The following is a 23,192-nucleotide window of genomic DNA, read 5'->3' as shown; positions in this document are numbered from 1 at the left end:
TTAAAATTTTGCTCTGTTGGCTCTCCATATAGGTTCCTGAGTGAATAGTCTTCGTTATATATGTGTTGTCAATACCCAGCACAGAGATTGGCCCATAGTAGATATTGATTAATTTGGCAAGAAGGCTCAGTGGGTAAAGGTGTTTGCTATCATTGCTGAAGACCCAGCTTCAATCTCACAGACCCAGAAAATGGAAGGAGAGCACTGATTCCTCTACATTCTCCTCTGAACACTACAAATGCCTATGTCATGTTCACATTAAGTATATTAATGTAAAATTTTAAAATGTAATTGAATTCATGCATTCGAATATCACTGTTTTAGCAAAATGGCCAATTTAAGCAGGACACACTGCTCAGTGGGAGCTTAAATCAGCAGTCAATGCTCAGTTAGCCTCTGTTCATTCCTGTTTTCTACTGGGCTGAAAAATGTCATATTCTATAAAATGTATCAAGTCCTTGAATTAAAATGTCATTGAGCCCCCTACCAGACCATGTTATGCTAGCTTGGTATTTGAAAGCACTATAATTCATTATGCCAACTGCTGATACAGTTCCAGGCTATGAGGCATCTGTTGAAAATGATGGGGAATAAAAATCTGTGGCTCCCTGTAAGGGAGTTGCTGTGTTAAAAACCTGAATTCCAGGCAAGAAATCACCAGATGCTTTGTGGACTAAAGGATTCAGTTTCAGGTCCTTGGGGACCTAGACAGATGGGACTCCCTGAGTTCAATCTCAAAGAGAGGGTCTCTGGAAGGATGCCTGGTTTCTGCCCCCAATTGTTTTTCCCCCTGGCATCCAAGTATACAAGTTAACTCACTCTGAAACAACATTCCAGCACAATGCTTCATAAAAGTCCAGAAAACACAGGCAAGTGTCTTTCCTGTACATTCATCTTAGTATGTGTGGCTACATGGGACAGAGACACATGTCAAGCTTTATGAGCTATGTAAACCCCTAGATAAGGAAGGCATGTGTCCACTCTTTGCTCCCTTCCCTACAAAAATTCCCACGACTCATATTGCATGTAACATCAAGTTTATAAAAACCCTGTAAAGAAAAGACATGAGAGAGAACTTGATTTTAAGAAGAACACAGAATTGCATCTAAGGGCAAAGATCCTGTGTTGGGTTCCTTGGCTTCTAACTTTAGCGATTTAGTGATTGGATTCTCTTAGGTCAGTTATCTGACGTATAAAGGCACCATGTCTTCCTTAGGCTGATAGGGACAGTATTAGTGTATAACCACTGTCACATTGGAGTGTGATCTAAGATCTGCCAAGAATACAAGAAGCACCAAAAAATGAGTGGATACTTCTGTTTGATTTCACATGATAATGTTAGTACTAAAGGAAAAATATCAGAAACATACTTTTTCTCTCATAAATGCTGGTGTGCAGAAAATAATGAATATCAAAGGATTACACTAGATTTTACTATCTTATTTTGAAAGTAAATTATAGATTTATGTGTCCTTTATGTCTTCAGAAACATTACTGGTAGAATACTCGTGAGATATTATATAGTATATGAAATAAACACCTAAGTTCTTGATATATGGCTGTGTCTGCTCTGGAATCGCTGGAGCTCAGTGCTTGATATATGACTGCATTTGCTCTGGAATTCACTGGAGTTCTCAGTCCTCATCTGTGACTGTGGGAATCAGACGGAACATACTTACTTGTAAAATTCTTTTATATTCTCACAAACGTTTACTTAAACTTTATAGTAAAACAAAATTAAATGAAAGTGCGATAGTCTGTGCTTAAAATTACATGAAGAAAACTTGGTTTTGGAACTGTAAATATGGTGCAAGCCAATTTAGTTACCCTCTGAGCTAAGCCAGACTCTCTGAGTCAGTAACAGAGTCTTGGTTCCTGGAAAGCAGCCTAAAGTCACTCGAGAGAGACCTTCTCTTCTCAGATAGATGAGCATGGAGAGACTTTAGCCTGAGTACACAGTTCAGTTATGTAAGAAGACATTTGATCCATTAACTCATTCCTCCCAGCTGAACCACTAACAACATTCTATGAACATCTGATCTAGCATGCAAATACTGCCTATGGAAAGGAATCTGTAGCTATGATGACAGTATATTAGCCTGGCCAAGCATGAGTCTCCATTAACCTTTCTCTATATTTTCCTATAAGCAATTAATCATGCATGCATTAGCAATAAATCTTTAAATCAGTCATTTAACACATATTATCCAAATTAACAACATATTAACAAAAATCATATGGTAACAGATTCCACAGAAATATATGATATGTGTGAGAAATTTCTAGGAAGGTTTAGAGATGCAAAGAGCTACCCTTTTCTGCAAGGTCAGTGAAACCATGTGAGGGTCAGTATAAATGAGTGGTAAAATAGTCCCAGCCAACATACAGAAAATAAGAATGACAGAAGAATGCCTATAAGGTGGGATCTTCCCTATATCCATGTGGCTGAAGACATCACCAAATAGCCCTTTATCCTCCAAGTCCCTGTAACCTCAATTTCTCTACCAGGTCATAAAAAGAACCTCATTTCAGAATAGGAAAAAAACCCTATAATTCAAAATCTGTAGTGGATTTTTCCTCTTATACACAGTGCTATGCATCTCTATGAAGGAAGGCTACTGAAAAGAGGGAATTAGATCAGCAAGGCTATCTGTGAACAGAAATAAAACTTCACTATTTTAGGACATCCTCCATTGTCTAAAAAAAAGAACTAAGGGGCCTCAGCATAAAGAAAACACTTCCCTCTAAGAGTGGTGCAGTGTTAGAACAAGGGTGTGGTCTCTGCATTACTCAGAGGAGAGATACACATGCAAACGCATGCGCACGCGCGCGCGCGCACACACACACACACACACACACACACACACACACACACACACACACACACACACCTCATTCGGGAATCGACCATTTTCTTTGTACACAGTGAGGAGAAATTCTTTGATAAAGCAGGATATTTCCTGTGCCTCACCCACCTTAGAGCCTCTTACAGATTTCTAGTGATAAATGTCTCTACGTGTAATTAAAGGCTGAGCTGACCTAATTAGGTTGATGAAATTTTCAGTAGAGATTTAATTCCCTCTAGCAGCTCACTCAATTTTTTTCCTCTCAAGAATCTTTCCTCGGGCTCATTCCAAGCCGCTCTTAGAGGCAGCATTTTAAATGACCTCACACAGACACAGTCTCCACTGCGGCAACTGATTAGAAAACCTCCAGTAGGCACATATGTCTGAAAACACACTTCAGATAAAGCCTTCTACAGTGTTTTATTCACAAACACACACACACAATCCTTTCCCCCTTCTTTAGTTTCCTTTTCCAACCATGCTCAGTAATATCCACGCTGCAGGAGAGAAACGGGTGTTTCTGAGTGTTTTGTTGACATAAAGAAATAATAAAAAGCAAAATACAGAAGGAGTTAAGGCCAGATACGGTTAAAGGGAAAAGCACCACTTTCACCACTGGGTACTTACTATTCAAGTTTGTATGCTCAAAACGTTGGAGCAAAACATGTATCAGTGAGATTTTCACCAATCTCTGGAAGCTGAAAAGCTGCTTCTAATGAGCACTTTAGGACTAAGCTACAGTACTTGTATTCAAGGAAACGCTTTTCAAGTGCTCAAAGATAGGTGGGTGGGCTGGAGGTTCCAAAACCATCTTATTTAGAGGCCAAGTCCTCTTTCCTCTGGGTTCTCAAAACTTTTCCTATTGGTACCAGTTACTCCAACACATTTCAATAGAAAAATAAGTTTAAAATTATCAAACACTGTTAGGAAATATATTTTAGCTTTTACATGATGCTTCTAAAATTCAAGAAACATAAATAAGCATTCCTGCCAAAGAAGAATTTGTCGTGTTTTGGCTATAGTAAGACTTCACAGTGTTTTCCCAACGGCCAAGTCTGATTTTATAGCACTGAGCTGGGTATAATGCTAACCCATTGTTTACAATTTCTCTTTGCCTTTCCTAAAACTTAAGTGTGTGAAAGTCATCTTCTCCAAAGACTTTCTGAATTGTTTGTGACTAAGTTAGACATTGAATAACAATTATTTTCTCTGCTGCCTGTTCAAGATTTTTTCTCATTTTAAACAGACTAGTATTTAACACATCATTATTTTCTTTTGAAAGGCTATGGTCACTTTAACAAATTAACTTTCTTATTATGGTTCAATGGCTGAAAGTGTTCTCAGGTCTCATTTACCATTATAAATGTCACGGAAAGGCCAAGATGTCGCTAAAGAAAATTAAACTATAGACTGTTTCAATATGTTTAGAAAGTTTTACTTTAATTTTCATAAAATGATATAAATTAGTAAGTATAGTAGGGCATTTCTAGTTTTATAAGGACCGTTGATCACATGTGATGCTATCATGCTCCATTCATGTGTGATTCGTCTGAATGCTAGGTGCTGATTCTGTGTGATCCCTTCATTGTTCCTCAAAATTGCCTCCTCCATAGGTACTTCTCGACTTTCAAAACAGTGAGATTTAGAGAATGATTGTCACGATTATTCCTACCCCTTCAGGCTTCAGACTAGGTGGCCTTAGATTGCCCTACAGGAGTGACTATCCTAAGGGGTATTATATCCTGGATTGAAAATAAAAATATAATAAGCAAATCATTGAAGTTGTAATTAAGGCATCAGCATGTAATATGCTATAGGCTAGAAAGTCTAAGCCAGGATTTAGGGAAACAAACAAGAGAATGGACATTGGCATATTCCTCTCTGTTCACAAACTACAAAGCTGACCTTCCTAAAGAAAGGTGACTTAGCTCAAAGTCCATGGTGTCTTTTTCACCACTTCATTTCAGAAATAGGAAAAACAGGATATTATAAATGATGATACAGATGTAGGTGGAAGCTATGAACTATCAAAAGCCATCCAATGAACCATATTTAGTTGAGAAGATGATTGTGTCTATAACTTTCCGACCTCTAGTGTGCTGGAAGGAAAACATGAAGCACATCACACCAAGCTGCAAAACCTCACAGCACTTGCTCCAAGCAAAATCCCCAGGATGTGTAAAACAGAAAGGTGGGATGTGCGACTCAGTAAGCAGGAAAGAGTTATGTAAAGTCCACAGAAAATGAACAGAGAGTAAATCCGATTTTAAACACTTCCTGGCTTCTAGCTAAGGGACACTTGAAAGGCCATGTGCCTTTACTTTTTTTCCTTTTGTCATATTGTTTATGGTTGTATTATCAATACAAATATATGAAAGTTGAGATTATATCAATGTATGCACATTTATACACTAGAGATGTTGATCTGAAGAATGGCTTAAGCTAAAAGCCTTATATGAGGAGAAGAAAGCTCACTACAGCTTCCCATAATCAAAAATATGCTTCCTCCTCAGATGTCTCATAGGAACCCAATATCTCAGACATCCTCATTTTTCATAGATGGACAAAGATGCCCTTTAGCTAGATTTACATTCCTGCTAAAGATCCTTGGATTCTGGACCTTTTTCCAGTTTAACACTGGTCTCATTTGTAGATAAAGCATGTCGTATGGATGACTGCATAATGGAGATGAACACCACACCTTGGAGTGAGTAACCAGAAACTGGCTTTAGGAATATACTCATGAAATGAAAGTATGCAGTGCCTGCCTCTTCCCAATCTGGACTATGTTACCTATCTTCTTCCTGTCCAAACCACAGGGAATCCAGGCTCCACAGTTTGCCTTGGCCACTGGAACTCCCCCTCTGCTTAGCCTCTTCTCAAGTCAATGTGCACTATAGCCATACATTCAAATGCCCCATCATGTATTTCCAAAACTTGCGCCTGCTTTTAATGAAGTTAGGAGTTTAATGTCAGCAGCCTACCAAACATTGCAGGGCATGGTGAAATGTGCTGATTACCAGCAGAAAGGACTGCGACATTAAGATTCAGGTTTCAGTACATAAGTGCTGTGGTTCTTCCCACAGAAACTTACCTGTTCTGAACTTCAATCTCTTTGTTTGAAAAGTAAAAACAAGAAAATGACAGAGCATATTGTGAGGATGAATGATGAGCTTTAGGACAGTGCTAAACACAAAGGACTTTAAATTTTTCATACTGTTTTATCATAATGATAATTATTATTTTGTTAGTTTTTTATTGCCTATGGAGCTTAGCACAGACCCTAAGGCATGTTATATATTTTCAGATTGTAATATTCACTCTCTGAGAGGCAATACCCCTCACTGGAAGTATGGACCCATTCTACCATTCCCGTTGGCGCTGTTTCTCTCTGTCTTTGTCTGTCATCCCTGTCTCTCTGTCTCTGTCTCTGTCTCTGTCTCTCTCTTTCTGTGTGTCTCTCTCTGTCTCTCTCTGTCTCTCTGTCTCTGTCTCTGTCTCTGTCTCTCTCTCTCTCTCTCTCACACACACACACACACATGCACACTCACACCACTGTTAAATAGCTATAATAGTTGGAAGACAAGTAAGGGTGATTTAGCACTTAACAGTGACTTTTTCACTGTTGATTTAAGGATAACTATTAAATAAAAATAATTCAATTAAGTTTATATACTTATATTTTCTTTTTTTTTTTCCTAGACAAGGTCTCTCTGTGTTAGCCTTGGCTGTCCTGGACTCACTTTGTAGATCAGGCTGGCCTCGAACTCACAGCAATCCACCTGTCTCTGCCTCCCAAGTGCTGGGATTACAGGCATGCACCACCACGCTTGGCTGAGTTTATATACTTATATTTTATTTAAATAAAACAAACTATAGCACTGCTTGCCAGTAGCAGTTGTTATACATAAATACCTAGTAAGTTGATAATTACTCCACTTTAGATTTTAGGAGTCTACACTGAGTCATTATCACAATACAAGAAGGGGAGAAGTTTAGGTTCCAAAACAAGAAAAAAATTTATGGTGACTGCAAAGATTTTTTTAAAGCTAACTCTCATGGAATATAAAATTGAAATTCAAGGCCCTTCTGGTATTTCCCCCACAAATTGCAATCTTATAAAAATTTACAGCAGACACTGACAGCTGAGAATAGAAGCTGAAATTGCTCTTCTAAGTTGTGATATTCCTCATGTAAATATCTTGTCAACTTACCAGATCAAGAAGGACACAGCTCTTGCACCTTCAGGACACAATTAAAATACAACAATAAAATTGGTTCACTATGCACTTTCGTTTTGTTTTTTTGTTTTGGCTTTACTAATGTATGTTGTAGCCTTTCCTTTTGTAGCCTAATTTCTTTCTTTCTTTCTCTTTCTTTCTTTCTTTCTTTCTTTCTTTCTTTCTTTCTTTTTTTCTTTCTTTCTTTCTTGTTCTTTCTTTAAATCTCAAACAAGTCACCACAGTATACATACCACCCCAGACAGTTAAATGAAAAGAAACACTTTGCTCTCAGTGCAGCTTTAGACCCTAATCTCTTTTTCTTTGATGTCCTCCTATAGCTGATAGAAAGCTGTCCAGGAAAATGTCCAGTATGAGAAGCACAGCTTCATTCCTCAGCATAGCATGTGAGCTGCCCTTTAACACACACAGCCCTCCCATGCCACTCTGCATAAGCAACATCAGGCTGAATTTAAGGTTGTGCCGTTCACTCTGGAAATATCAGATCTGCAGTTAAACAAACTGTGGGTCCGAATCTGCAAAGATGAGCTTGTGCGTTAAGAATGGTTCCATGACAGCAATATTTACCTCTTTGAGACAGCCCATGAAGTTGTTACTGACTGGTGACCCTGGCAGGTCGGCTGTGCTGGGGCTGCCTCCAACATAGAAAAAGTCATCAGACCCCAGCATGGTGTAATCTTCTTGCGTGTAGCCCGTTGTGGTAAGAATCCCATCCACTGATATTGTCACCTAGATAACAAAGCACAGGGAAAGGACACGCTATACTCAGACCTACACGCTGTAATCCTGGGATATGCCTGTTTTGTGTTTTGTTTTATTTTATTTTATTTTATTTTTTATTTTTTGTTTTGCTTTTTTTTTTTCTGTTTGTTTGATTTTCAGTTTTAGCCCTATGGCGGAACCCATTTTCATGTCTGTTTGAGGTTTATTCTTGGATTCTATTCAGCTAGCCCTGAGAGATCTAAACTAGTTAGAGCGTTAACTGATCATTGAACTAGTGTCAGCATCATCCCTGCTGCAACTCAAAAGTTATTGAGCAGACACAAAAATGGTGTTAGTAAAATGCCTCCTAGGTTAGTTTTGCTGGTGTACATATTAGTAAAGTTTAGTCGTCTGTTATTCACTAATCACAACGTGCACCTTGTTAACAGAAAAGGCGCAAGCTATTTCCAGCAACATCACTGTTTGCACTATTGAGCAGCAATTGTTGAGCATGCAAGTGCCTGAGGCATGCTGAGGGAAGACGAGGCGCAAAACAACCAGTGAAGCAGCACTTTGATGCGCATGCGGGAGGTACAGGACGTTCAGAAAGTAAAGGAAAGAAGACGGGGAGAACCAAAGGAGAAAGATAACTGCTCAGTGATGACGTAAAGATGAGTGGGTGTGGCATCTCCAGCATTCCCAAACCAAGTTTCCATGCCATGCATCATGAATGGTTAGAGACTGGCTGAGCCTGCGGTCACTCGGGCCAGCCACCATTTTCTTATCTCGTGTTAACCACAGCTGGATGCAAAAAAACGTTCGAAACGTTAACGATGCCCCTACAGGTGAGTTGGAAAACAGAAGTTGACAGGAACAGGTAAAAAATAAGAAAGTCAACAACAGATGAAAAGAAGGAGGTCAAGGTAAGCAGAAGAGTACCAACCGCAGTTCCTCTTTTGTTAATGATGTCTACAGTTAAAAGAAAGAAAGAAAACACACGGCAAACCCAAAATAAGAAACAATTAGAATGATATCTACCGAACAATGTAGTTTGTTTACCATAGCGTGTCCAATGCCTGAGTGCTTTGTGGAGAAGGGGGGAGAAAGGAAATTAAAAACTGTGAACAGAATAACGATCGTTACTTAAAAAATATGATGGTCTCTACCATGTTAGTACATTTTTTTGATTCAGGTAACGGTTAGTAGAATGAAACATTCCATGAATGACATGTTAGTTATTAAGCATGTTAGTAACATAGAAAAAGGGCAAAAAAATTTTACAAGAAAAAAGCAGACTAACAAATAGGCCTCCCACAGAGGAGACAGTCTTTTCCTGCCCTTGTTCGCCTCTTCCTACTAGACAGAAACAGACACATGGCAGTGTTCCCTTTGTTTTCCTGAGGACAACTGAGAGCCAATGGAAACATCTGCAAGGGATCCATTCGAAGGGCTGAAGCCCATCAGCTGGCCATTGTCACCCTAGGCCCATCGTAGCCCCCCTCACACACCCACACCCAGCCCCAGCAAATTAGTAGGAATCAGTTGGCATTGCCCTAGTACTCAATTTTACAGCATACAAGGACTCCTCCTCAACTCCAAAACTTCCTTCGGTCATATTGATGAACTTTAGGGTCACAGTATACTGCAATGAAACAGAGCAGAGATCCTGACACACAGAATGAGTAAAATGGACTGCTGGGTAATCTGTCCTGCCACACATGCACCGTGGCTGCAACAAACTTCTGTTCCCTTGGAGCTACAAATTCGCAAATTGCTTTGTAACGTGAGCAAAGGCAAATCTAGAAAGTGGGCTCTTCAAGGACCCCCCTTCCTTCTGTGCTCCTCTCAGATGAGCCTCAGTCTCTTGGTGAGTATATGAGAGAAAAAAATTGAAAACAGAAAACCAAAGAGACAGACTTAGAGTAAACTGATGGTCTATAACTAACTACTTCTCCCAAAGCAGTGGGAAGCATGTGGCTCCTCTGAGAGCCTCTGAAGACTCTTGGAATCTTTTAAGTTTTGCTTGTCTACCTCAGTGAGACTAAATCTTCTTGCCTAAGCCACTTTTTGCTTCTCTAGCTCTGATAGCTAAAGCCTCTCAGAAGCAGAAAGGAAAGGGTTAGTTACAAGCTCAGAAACAGAGGGCCATTTTAGTAAAGGGAAACCAGAGACAGTCGGTCACTCTTCAACTGTTCAGAGAAACAACAAATATGTTAAGGATATTAGTTTGAGGTTAGCATTTACCATTCAAACTCAGTCACTGCCAACACTTAAGAAAATGATACATCATAATGTAAAATTTCATATAAGAAAAACTCATAATAATCAAAATGTGAGAATAACTTAGTGGGCTTTGGGCATATACTGTAATATGTCTCATTAAAAATGTACAGTATATGTAGACCCGTAGCTTCAGTAAAAAATGGGTATTTTTTCCAGTATATAGGCTTTTGTAAGAATTTAAATATATACATATATATGTTCCAATAGAAGTGGGCACCTGCAGATAAAGTGGCTTTCTATATCACTTAGAGTTTAAGTTCAAGTATCTGTGCTAAATCAAGAACATGCCCATAAACAAAACTTCAGAATATAGGTTACACACAACATTGAACTTTTCCCCTTGGGAACGTTTTACGTTCTCATTTTGGGGTTGGAAAGAGGAGGAAATAGGGATTGCTGCAATCCCAAGTGACCCTCCCCCAACAAAGGTATTTTTTAACTACAAAAAGGGAACTCATTTAATGACCTCAATGTGCATGCTTCCAAATGACCATTAAGGAAACTATACTTTTAAATCAAACAAACAAAAAACCAAAACCACAAAAAAATCACACAGATTACAGGAAGGGCAGGTCACAGGGATATTCTTGCAGCCCTCTGGAAAATAGTCATATGTCACTGTATTAAAAATAGCCTTTGGGCCCCCCAGAACTTTCTAGATATGCCCCTGCTCAAGTATGGCAGGAAGATTCTTTTCAGAAGAAAAAGCTAATCTGAGGAGACCTGTATCATGTGGTTAGGGTTCGCAAGTAGCACACACACAGCTGTAGGTACCACAGGCACAGCTGTAGGTACCACACACACAGCCACAGCTGTGGGTACCACAGGCACAGCTGTAGTGAGAAACAAAGGCAGTTACTGTCGTATCCACTGCGTGGTTACCTGACGCAGATTCCTGGTGACTTTCACATCATGCCAGGCATTATCATTAAACTTTCCATTCACGGGCTCCACTAGTGCTTCAAAGGCCCCTGATCCCAAATTAATGACCAGAGAGACAGCTCCATTTTTCAAGGCAAGATTGACATAATCAGCTGATTTCCCTGTGTGTAGCATCAGTCCATTCCTCTGAAGCGTTTTAAAGGACAGGGTTATTTCGTCGCTGCTGCTTTGAATGGGGTTTTGAGACAAGTCGTAGCAGAAGTATTCAGATCCCTTGAAGGTGGCAATATACTCTTCTTTTCCTAGAGGAAAACAGATATATGCATGTGTAAGTCTGTAAGTACACTACTCAAGCCAATAGACCTTAATAAAGGCAACAACTAACAACCTCTGCTTAGCAAACATTCAAGAAAATAAACCTTGTTAAAGACTCAAATGCTGCTGTAGGTGGCAGTATCCTTAATAAAAACACTTCAGGTATTGGGCCATCAACTACAGTAGCTACAAATGACATTCCTGAAAATTCAATTAATTTTTAAGTATCACCACAAGAGCTCTGATCAGACAAGGCAGCCCTGTGTTATCCTTAGGCTATAAATAAGGTACCATAAACACATATTGCATGGGGTCTGCTGATAACAACGGATTCCAATGTTTGCAGCAGTTGCACCATCCAACTGAGGAATTAGTTTGCAGGGAGATAGCTATATTCAAAGATCTTTCTCAATGGTGATCCAAGTATTTTCATCACTGAAAGATCATACAATTGTGTTTTCATAAGGGGGAAAAAGAAGCAGGAAAGAAGAAATTTGGTCAGGGAGCAAATCTGAAAGGGAAAAATTCTGAAGAATATGAATATATTACCTCCCTTGGGAAGGGACGAGTTGTTATTTTAAAAAAGCTTGATGAAGTCAGTTGGATGGCCAACTCTTTCCCTGGTCTTACCAAGCAGATGGTCGGGCTGGCTGCTCTGAGGCTGGTAAAAGTTTCACAAGATCATTGGAGCAGCATACAAATGAAGTCTCAACCTTCTGAACATAGCTTAGTCTTTGGCATATTTAGAAGTCTCAATGTGGATCTCACCACATGCCAGACAGATCAAAAAGAAATGTGGACATTTGGAGAGAGAAGCCTTCTCCCACCAGTAAAGCAACCAAAGAAGATGTTAAGCCAAATGTTCCCATGACTTCCTATGCAATGATGGTAATGTGTTGAAACACACACAAACAACAAACAATGAAACAACAACAAAAATCCTAAACAAACAAATTAAAAAAACAACAGCAACAAAAGAGACCATATGGTTAGAAATCAGCTTGTGATAAACTATAATTAGAGGATTAGAAGTACTATCAAGGAAGGAAACAAGCAGAAAACTGTTTTCCTGGTAACACACCATCTCTATTATCGCATTGGAATATTCAGAAACGAGAAGGAGTTTCACTCTTCCCCTGGCAATAGAATTTTTCCTCTCTGTTTTGATTTTCTGTTTTGTTTGAGACAGTCCTAAGGGGATTAGGCTGACGTTCTGCTGACAATCCTCCTGCCTTCTCCTGAGCACTAGGTTGCAAGTATATGCCACAAAGCCTATTAAAGCAATGACATTGCAGGACTTCTGTCATTTGCTAGTTTAACTGAAGCCATAGAATCAGAGCTCATTTGTTTCAGCTTCTTAAAGACAGATGATCTGATATTCTTGAAGCAGCTGCACATTGGTAGCATAGTAACTGGTCTTGTCAAAATCATTAGTGACTATTGGTAAATAATTAGTGAGTTCTAGTATTCGTGGGATACTAGATATTCCAGATTAAGAAGTTGCCCTATTTCACACACATAAAAGTAACTGAGCACCTCCCAAGTGTTAGATCCAGCACTGTTTTCTTCAGCGATGTACAATGAATCATTCCTGTGTCAGAATGAGTAGGGTGCAGATACTTGAGGCTCGGAAGCGTTTACCTGGACAACTACTTCAATATTGGGCACCATTAAAATATGTGTTCAGATTTTGCTTTGAGAATTTGGTAACTGCCATGTTATTGAAGAAAATTATACAAATTTTGAAAACTTTCAGTATCTGAAATGATTAGTGATCTGGATCCTACAGGACTGCTGTGACTCAATAAGGCAAAGTCATAGAGAGCGTCTATCTGGAGATGGCGGAAAATGGTACATGGCTTCCCCATCGCCACCCCAGGGGAAAAAGTGGGACAAATAATTTAAGGCCTATAGCACATTCAATTTTAAAAGGGAAAGTGTTCTCTTTAAGATCAGAACCACGGCAGGGGTTCTGATTATCAACACCTCAATTAAGTACCACATTGAAAATCACAGCTAGTACTGAGAACAAGAAAAGCATGTGAACATTGAAAAGATTCCTGTTGAGGACAATGATGTCATATTAGCATATTATAGTTGTGTAATTTAAAAGACAAAAATGACCCATGGAAGTGATGTGGTTTGGTATTATATCTTAGAACTGCCACAGTGTTCTATATAAGCCCAGGAACCACCATTGTTTTTAACAAACTTAAAGAAATCTATAAATTCAGTTAAAAAAAAGTCAACCAAACTCCCAATATATTTTTAAACTTATGTAAGAAGTTGATTTTTCAGATTCTACAGGAAAACCAAAGTAGGCCAAATTTGCCAAGATACGCCAGAGAATGAGATGTGACAACGTGCTTGTGTAGCAGCAGGCATCCATTAAAAATTCATGTTATGGAAGAGAATGGATTGAGAGAGAAGGAAAATAGAGATAAAGAGTATAACTCTAGCTCTACATATATATTGAAATGATTTATGTTGTTAGGCATTTCAGGTAAAGAGAAACAACAGTACCATTAGTTGAGAAATAGTCCTGGAATATCTAGTTATTTAAACAAAATGAAACAAATTAACTCTAGCTGGTCTAAGGCTAAAATTAGGATGAGAAATCTATTTAAAAAAAAAAAAAAAGAAGTAAAGACAGTAAACTGCCACATAAAAGTATGTAAAGTTCCATACAGATGGACCAAAATGTTGTTTAATCTAAATTAAAATAACAAAATTTGTTTATCAATAATACCACAAAAGTGCAAGAAACTACATAAAAATCTATGAAAAATATTTCATTTCATATCAGTTACAAAGAATTGCAAAATAGCATCCAGCATGCTTTCTTTTTTTTTCAGTTTTCACATAAGTTTTATTACAATTTCATTACAATAATCATCACAATTATTATTTACTGCCTTTCTATCCATTCTACTCCCAAACACAATCCTCCAATTCTCCCAAGCAGTTTCTCAGATATAACATTATTTTAATAATCAAGATAACTTATAAATAGGTCAAAATACTTTTTCTATCTTACAAAACCCTTATGCAGGATAGAAAATATGATGAGTGTGAACACTTTAGAAAACTGTAGAGTATGCTTTAAATATGTCCTGTTTCATCTCATTGGAAACAATTATCTCAATTTCTGGTAACATTTTCTTTCTTTCTTTCTTTCTTTCTTTCTTTCTTTCTTTCTTTTTTTTTTCTTTTTACACATTTTTATTGAAAAATAAAATAATTCATATTACATCTCATTTTCTATCCCATCCCACCAGCATGTTTTCTAATAAATCATCCTCCAGGGGAAGTGATCAATGAGTGGGCAACGGGGTCCATGTCAGAAGCAGCCCCTATTTTCCATATTATGGGGTTCACATGAAGACTGTGTTGCCTATGGACTATATCTCAGCAGGGGGCCCTATCCACGCATAGTCCTACTGTTGAGAAGGTTGATGAGATGAAAACTGACCAACTGTAATGACTCCCATTGAGACTGCAATCCTATGGGAATTTCAGACTTTGAACTTTACCTTTTTTTTCTTTATTTTAATTAAATCATTCGTATTACATCTCAATACTTATCACATCCCTTGTATCCTCCCACTCTTCCCTCCCTCCTGCTTTCCCCCTACTCCCCTCCCCTATGACTGTGACTGAGGGGGACCTCTTTTCCCTGTATATGCTCATAGGGTATCAAGTCTCTTCTTGGTAGCCTGTCATCCTCCCTCTGAGTGCCACCAGGCCTCCTGATCAAGGGGATGTGGTCAAATATGGGGGACCAGAGTTCATGTGAAAGTCAGTCCCCACTCCCCACTCAACTGTGGAGTGGGACAGAAGGGGGGCATCCTATTGGGACTTTAGGTGAGAGAAGCATGGGATAACAGGGAAATAGAAGGATCCAGAGGGTCCTAGAAACCTACAAGAAGAACATTATGATGGGCGGATCTGGGTCCAGGGGTCCTGGTCAAACTATGTCACCAGCCAAGGACAATACATGCAGTAAACATTGAACCCCAACCCATATCTAACCAATGAACTTACTTTTATGAAGTAACTTTTCTAATAATTTACAACACTACTCATCACTCCGAATAGGTCTCTGAACTGAAGATGATTTAGAAGGACTTTTCTAACTCCACACTTCCATACATTCCTAAGAAAATAAAATCTGTAGGATCTGAATGACTGTGCATATTATGAGACACACAGTAGCAGAAGGCTAGAAACTAGCCACAATGCTACAACCCCGGTCATTGTATGATGATGCCATGTCACTAGTGGAAAGGAGTAGTGAGTAGCATTCAGAGGTGATAGAAAGTCACAGTAATAGTTTTGTGACAGCATCTTGGTAGTAAGAGCTAATTGTTTAAGAATGAGGGAAGCGTATATCAGATTCCATGTAAGTACCTAAATAAAGTTCTTGGACTTTAAGAGGCAATTGCATTACAGAGACCTGGTGTCTTTCCAAGCTATCCAACAACTAAGAGAATACGTAGCCTCAGGTTGATTCTGTATGATATAATATAGATAAGTCTAAGAATAATAATGTGAACAACCCAACAGTTATGTAACGCCAGACACAAAAGGGCAATGGGTTTCTAGTTCTATGCTGAAAAAAGTTTAAAGTTGCATTCTCCGCTATTATAAGTTAAGGCAACAGCTCTCCTTAGTAGAGTTGGTGAAGGTCTGCTCCTAACAAGGGATTGGTTGTAGTAAGCAAAAATTCATTTTCTTAGGCTTAGGATTGTGCCATTCTTGGTATGTGCATTGCTTTCAATATAACTTTAAGTCATCTTGATGCCTGAGCACAAATTAAATTGTTCTAACCAAACATTTTCTTATTGGAGAGAAGTGGTTCATCAGTTAAGAGCACTTGCTAGTCTTCCTCGGGACCTGGGTTTGGTTCCCAGCAGCCACATCAGGCAGCTCACAACCACCTGTAACTACAGTGTCAGGGAATAAAACATCCCCTGCTTGCATCTGAGGGAAGCTACACACATACAATACATAGAAAGAAATCACACATATAAATAAAAATGATTGAAAATTAAAAATAAAACATTTTCTTCGCTAACAGAATGATATAATAAATATGTTGCGCATATTAATGGTAAAGTATTAATAAAACAAAAACAATAACAGTAGTAATATTTTAATAGTCACATTTAAAAACACCTCTCAGCATATACTAATAAACAATTATATTTTTTCTTCAAAGCAAGGATATAAGGTTTATCAAAGAATATAATGTGTATAAATATAATGTTAACTGATATTAAGGTGAAGATAGACTACTACTAATTATAGACATGTTATAGATTGAGGTCCAGCAATTTGAAAAAACAGTAAGCTGATTATAAGCATGAAGCATTTATCTAAGAGCTTTGTTAATTTGGTTCATGTTACGATAAAGTTAGAAGGAGAGTCCTAAAAGAGTCTCACTAGATTTGAATACTATCCTATTTTTAAAAATTCAAATGAAAAGCCAGGCACAGTGGCACATGCTTATAATCCCAGCATTCAGGGAGGCAGAGGTAGATGGATCTTTAAGTTCATGGCCAGCCTGATCTACAAAGTGAGTTTAGGACAGCCAAGGCTAAACAATGAAACCCTGTCTGAAACAAAACAAAACAAAAAAATTAAATGAGAATAAATAATTATTGGTCTTCTAATTTCCTGAAGTAAAGTTCTATAGAAGAATTAGAATTCTATATGTTCTTGATTGTTTAATTTATACAAAGTTAAATTTGGTGGAATAAGCCTGAGTGCTCATCTAAGCCACTGAAATAAATCTGGGGTAGTAATAGAAACTATCGATTGTGAGCTACAGCATGCTGAAACAACAGACTACATTTCCTGTTGAAGACACAGAAAATGAACTAATGACATGAATAAGACATGAAGAAACTGTACTCTTGATCGCACTTAGTAGGTGAGTAGTTCTGTGCTCAGCACTGGTGAGTCAGGCTGTTCTCAGAACTCTCGCCATAAGGTGGAATATCTTTGCATCTCCTGAAATGATAAAATGCTTCTATATCAAATCCCTAAATATGTTTTAAATCTCTAAAGAAAGATCTGGGGGGATATGATAGCATCTTCACATACCAGGCATCACATACTTTAGACCAATCACATCATTCTAACTGATAAAAAAAATTAGGCCTCAATGTGATGAAGATCTTCTTAAGATTACCCATAAACAAAATTCTCATTTAGAAAGGCCTTACAGATAAGCCACATTTTTAGCTGGGTGACAGGTTCAGCACACGATCCCTTTCAATACAAAGAATCAATGATTCAACTGTTTAAGAGAAAGAAAATGGTTGGATGGCTTCACACTTCTCAATGAAATTTTCTCAAAACAACATCTTTCTTATTTCCTTCATGGGGCATAATCTCAATTGTTTGATCACAATCTTAATTATGATCACAAATATCAAGCTCTCTGAACTTCACTGAATAAGCAAATCTCTAAGCAAAGTATCTGGCATTTTAAGGAAAGAATGCCTAGCACTGAGCTCCACCACCCACACTTGTACAAAGAATTGTCAGACTGTTTCCCTGGTGAAGAATCTGCTCTATACTATTGCTCCACGTTATTTTTTTATGTAGTTCCAACTTACATACATTTGCAGAGCTTTACTATTTCCCTATGATTCTAAGATTTCATTCAATACACACCAAAAACTAAAACAATAAGTGGTAAAACAACTACTCACCAATGAAAATGTGATAGAAAGACCTGCTTCATTTGTTTCTCTGTTTCCAAAGTCAAGTACACATGACTATCACAGCAAAAATATCCTTGACTGAACAAAAGCAATTACTTGCAGTTTATATTATTAAATTAAATAAGACTGTTTGTCTCAAAGAATAAAGATAAAATAAATCACAACCTAGAAATCTTTGACTCTTGAAATCCATGACCAACTAAATCCAGTTTCTAACTTAGCTGATAGAAAATAACATTTTATTTGGTATAGCCCTATAAAGTTAAGTTCAAATCATTATTATAAGGAAAATAACATTAATTTTAAGAAGAGTAGTTCATTCTTTGATTTTTGACTTAATACAATATTATAGAAAATGATACCATTCCTAAATATAAAGTCTGAGGCTGACTTTTATTATTATACAGCAATAAGAAATACTTTACAAAATAACCAGTCAGGTTATTTTTTACATTACATAAACCTTACAGCAACTAAAGAAGAAATAACCAAACTTTCATGAAATAATACAAATAAAGACATATTTTGAAAGTATACTTGAGAAAGTGAAATATCTAAGGTAAAGAAGAGGCCAATATTAATATCAAGGCTCTCATTTGTTTATCAGGGTAATATCTCCAAAAGTAAAGTTATGGTTGCATTTCTAATTGGGAGAGAACCAGATTGAAAATTCTTGCTGTGTTGATTCCAGCCTCAGACTCATCTTCAGGTGACAATATTATACTACGCAACTCTGTTATTCATAACCACAAAATTGATTGCAGCTTATTTTTGAGCACAGTTTTAACAAGAAGGAAAGAAAAATTGTTCAATACTCTGGCACAATTCCCTTCAAATTCTACTTGGGAAAGTAACTTGACTGGTTATGTAACAACGGTTACTGTAAACCAGACTGTCTTGAGGGATGACTGTCAGATTTACATGAATCCAGTGACATACAGAAAAAGGAAGGGGCAAGTACCCTACCAGTCACAAAATATTCAGTACTGGAATGTTTGTGATTAGGGCCCATTTGCAGAATCTGCAGCATTTAAGACTCTAGTGTATATATTCACAGGGGATGAATAAAGGCTAAACAATAACCATAGCTTGATATGTATGCACTTTAAAATGATTCTACGCAAGAAGTTATGAATTCTCTGGGTTTCAATCAATGATTACTTAAGGAAGAACTAAATTTTGTAAATAAATTTATTCTTATAGGAGCTTTATAGGTATTCTTTGTACAGACAATTCTTCTTTTTGAGGGTAGATATAGAAAATATAATTTTAAGTGGGAAGCCACATCATTACTTAGAATAACACAGACTAGACTATTTAACTAAGCTTTAAAGAGTAGCCAATGAGTGTGTTTCACTTCCCAAAAGTCAAAGTAACACTGCCTTTGGCTCCACATCTCTAACATCTGAAGTATCCACATATTTTGCCAAACAGGAAACCACTTCAAATTATATAATTGGATTTTTTAAACATTGATATAAATAAAGGCATCATGCAAGGAATACACAGAGTAGATAACTTCACAGAGTGTGACTGTGGAAAAGTATTAACTGAAATGAAAGTGTTCAAAAATGACCATTTAGCTCTCATTATTTACATTGGGGCCCAGCGAGTGCATCATTATTATATTTTTAAGATTGTGAGAAATTTAGTTTCACGGTGTCTTTCCAGCCATAGTCTATACTATGAGAAGATCCTCCAATTGATTCTGACATAAGCTGTAGAGATTCCATTGTTAAATAGATTGTCACAGTGCTGCAATGTAAGAGAAAGCCATCATATGGCCTTATCAGATTTTTTATTAAGGAATAAACATTTAGTTCAATTACAGTGTATCTTTTGATCACAAAAAAATGGAACCCAGGGGGAAAATTTAGTCGCTACATCTGAGGAGTGTGTAAATATGTCAAATATCAACTGATTATGCATGTCAGCAGAGTCCTAACTTCAAATCACTTAATAGAATGGCTGATTTCTTATTCTTGATGTGTTTCCTCCCTAGTCAATATTACCATAAAATTAGCAATGAGTTTGGAAACTATTTCTCTTCTAGAGAAATCTACAGAGTATATGTCAAGAGATGCTGCCTAGCAAGTCGTGGTTGTTAGTGAACAGACTTTAAAAGCTCGTGGAGTTGAGCATGTAGCTCTTTCTTAGAACGTCTTTATTTATATCTTTATTTATATACTACAGCAGTTAAAAAAAATTAAACATCCCCCGCCCTTCCCCTCACATTCACCATATACTCTAGATGTGAAAACAGACTGGCCTTGGCTGCCACATTTGCACTTGTGCTAACTTGTGTGTAACATCTAAATGGAAGAAATGCACAGTGCTTAGTTAGGATTCATTAATTTAAAAGAAGATGGGCAACTCCTTAAAAGAGACAAAGAACTTATATTACATCGGCATCCTTGATATCTCCAGTAAAGAGGGCAGCTGACACGTGAGGGAAGTACAGTGAGAGACTATGCTGACGTAAGTAGAGGTGTTATTTATGTCACATTTATCACTCCCCTTCTTATAAGGCTTGACCAAGGCTCTGGGCTTCTGTTTCTGATTTATTGTTATCAGTTTATTAGGATAGCACAAATGATAAAGTGGCTTATAGTAAATCCAGTATAAGCTAGAGATCTTGGACTATAGGATATCTTTTTTTAAAATAAAGAAATCAGAACAGACCATGGAAATTTGTGGCATGAGTTTGATTTCAAAAGACAAGAAAAATTATTGCATCCAAACGTGACACATACAAAGTATGTAGTGCTGACTGACAGTAAGATCAGCTGTCACTGTTTATTTTACAATTTCATTCTTGATACCAGTAACCATGAGACAATATTCTAAGTATTAGAACTTAACCAACAAATAAGACCTCAGGTTCTCCACTATCATGAAACTAGTAAGGAGGAGATGAGTAAAAGAGTACCATATTCTATACTTAGCATAAAAATATTTCATGTGTGACAGTGACCTAGACATTTAAATTAGACCCACAAGTACTCAGGAACTACATGGGGGACTATTTCCAGAACCATCTACATTATCTACCTACACAAAAACCTATTACTTATGGCTGCTTGATACTGGGGACCAGAAAGCATCCTTTGAGTAACACTGCATCTGTGAGGAGCACAACCTAACAACACCTATGACTGCATATTTTCCCTCTGCTGGATCATCCCTTGGTGCTTAGGCGCGAGAAGTAGGTCATTGGACAAAGGACCAGGATAAACTTTTGATAGGTTTACTATCTTCCAGGAAATACTGAGGTAGAAAGCTGGATATGTGGGAACTTCTGCTTATAAAGGAGTGTACTTAGATTCTTGTTTTCAGAACTTTACAACACTTCTATGAAGATAATATCCATTGAATATGCTTTGGCATACATTGCATCAAGCCTGGTATTTTGGTAGGCAATTAATTACTGTGACTATTATAGATCGTTATTACTGCTAAAGTAATCACTTTTATTTAGAATACTGTTGAATAGTTTTTAGAACAAACTTTTATCAGATCTTTTATTACCCTGAATATCACTATGTCCAACATGCAAATTTAGAAACATTAATTCAGTCAATCAAGGTTAGACACCAAAATGATTAGAAATATTAAGTAGAAGAAAGGAAAGGAAAACCATCGTGATATAATTTGGCATTTTTGCTTTTTACGTACTTTTTTATATATTCAAGAGCAATCATTGATCTGAGAATGAGACTTGAACACTGGTTTATCTAGCACTCCTTCAGTTGGGTTCTTTCAGTCACTCTACGTGGGTTCAATGGGTCTCAGTTGTCCTTACTAACAAGTCAACTTGTCTCGACTAAGTGATCACTGAGGTTTCTTTGCATTCTAAAACACTATGGCTCTACAGTGCTCTTGGTTTATTGAGCCACTGTTCTTTCAGTTCATTCAATAAACATTTACCAAAGCCAAATCATGTGCCCAACAGTATTGCTTTCCTGCTGATAAAATCATGAAACATGCCAGGGGTAAAATATCTTTCTGATGGATATTCCATTTAATAGAATCTTCTACGGCAACCTCTAACCCCACAGACTTTTGAAGCTAGCTCTTCTTTTATTTAATGAGGATGTAAAACTCAGAAAAGACAATACAGAAAGGTTTTCTTTTCAAACACAAGATTTATGATCAAGTCATTTGTCTTCCTCTGCTCAGATAGAATACCTTCCATAGCTTTTACTGAGGTTTCAGAAGATAAGTTTGATGGTTATTTTATTCCTCCAATATGAGGTATTTCTTCATATAAATGGAACTTTTATCTTTTAAAAAAGATATATTTGCAAAGAAAAGTAATATTACTTGATAAGAGTTTATATGAATGAATCTGGGATTATAAATGCTTCTCCAATTAAATTATTATTTGTTATTATCAGTTGATCTATTTTCCTGAGAATAGGCCTCTGAATGTGAAGCAAGGAGCTCTGGGTTCAGTTCTTTATGTTTGGAGACATATACATTAAGATTGAATGTAGTTGGGTGTGAGTTGGTTTCAGTGCAATCAAAATAGTCATTCAGTCAGGAAACATTTTGAGATGTTTAAAAAATGAGAATCTAACTGCTGTACAATGACATGATTACCCTTATTATATGTGACTGTCTCTCAGAGCCCAAGTTTCCTGTGTTAGAATGATCATAGAGTAACATTCTGAACAGTATTTCTCTTTGCAGGGACTCCATGTCATTTAGGAATTTTTTTCAATCTTCTTCCAAAGATGCATTTCTCTGTCTCAATCCCCATATCCTCTTTTAATTCTTGCTTAAGTATAAACATGCTGAATCAATCATCAGGATTTCTGAGGTGTCTCTCAGAATAAAATGTGTTATTAAAACACCACATCTTAGAAAAGAAAAAAATTCTGGTAAGCTAAAGCCGCTCACAAAAGAATTTCTGCTACCTTCTGTGAATGTATCATTCACAGGACCTAGCTCTAATAAATTTCAACATTAAGTCATAAATAATACTTTTCAAGTTGTCAATTCCTCAGCTGGAGAAATTACTTCAATTTGTAATGTTTACTGTGGGATCCATCTTGTGTGGTTGAAACAGGGGGAAGGGGCAGGTTATAAAACACACACAGTTGGGAGCTCACTCTGCTCATTCATTAGCACTTGGCATTGTCAAGAAATTGATTTTGTAAGATAATATTGGGAAGAGCACACCAATT

General features: G+C 37.3%; 1 protein-coding gene across 28 annotated transcripts in view; it reads right to left on the bottom strand.

Annotated features, from left to right (window-relative positions):
* Nrxn1 (neurexin 1) overlaps nucleotides 1–23,192 on the bottom strand; it is a 1,084,885-nt gene that overhangs the window by 673,450 nt on the left and 388,243 nt on the right. For 15 of the 28 annotated variants that reach the window (XM_051154647.1, XM_051154685.1, XM_051155610.1 and 12 more), the window contains 2 exons: nucleotides 10,955–11,256; nucleotides 7,655–7,816 (listed from right to left, as the gene is read on the bottom strand). In XM_051154647.1, coding sequence (XP_051010604.1) covers nucleotides 7,655–7,816; nucleotides 10,955–11,256 — 464 coding nt within the window. Of the gene's footprint in view, nucleotides 1–7,654; nucleotides 7,817–8,827; nucleotides 8,873–10,954; nucleotides 11,257–17,377; nucleotides 17,400–23,192 lie in introns of those variants that run through there. The other 13 variants (XM_051154322.1, XM_051154409.1, XM_051155231.1 and 10 more) reach the window with 3 other exon arrangements.

Source organism: Acomys russatus, chromosome 1 (assembly GCF_903995435.1).
Source record: "Acomys russatus chromosome 1, mAcoRus1.1, whole genome shotgun sequence".
In the NCBI taxonomy this organism is placed as follows: Eukaryota; Metazoa; Chordata; class Mammalia; order Rodentia; family Muridae; genus Acomys; species Acomys russatus.
Note: the sequence above shows the minus strand (reverse complement) of the source record. Positions and strands in the feature narration are given on the sequence as shown.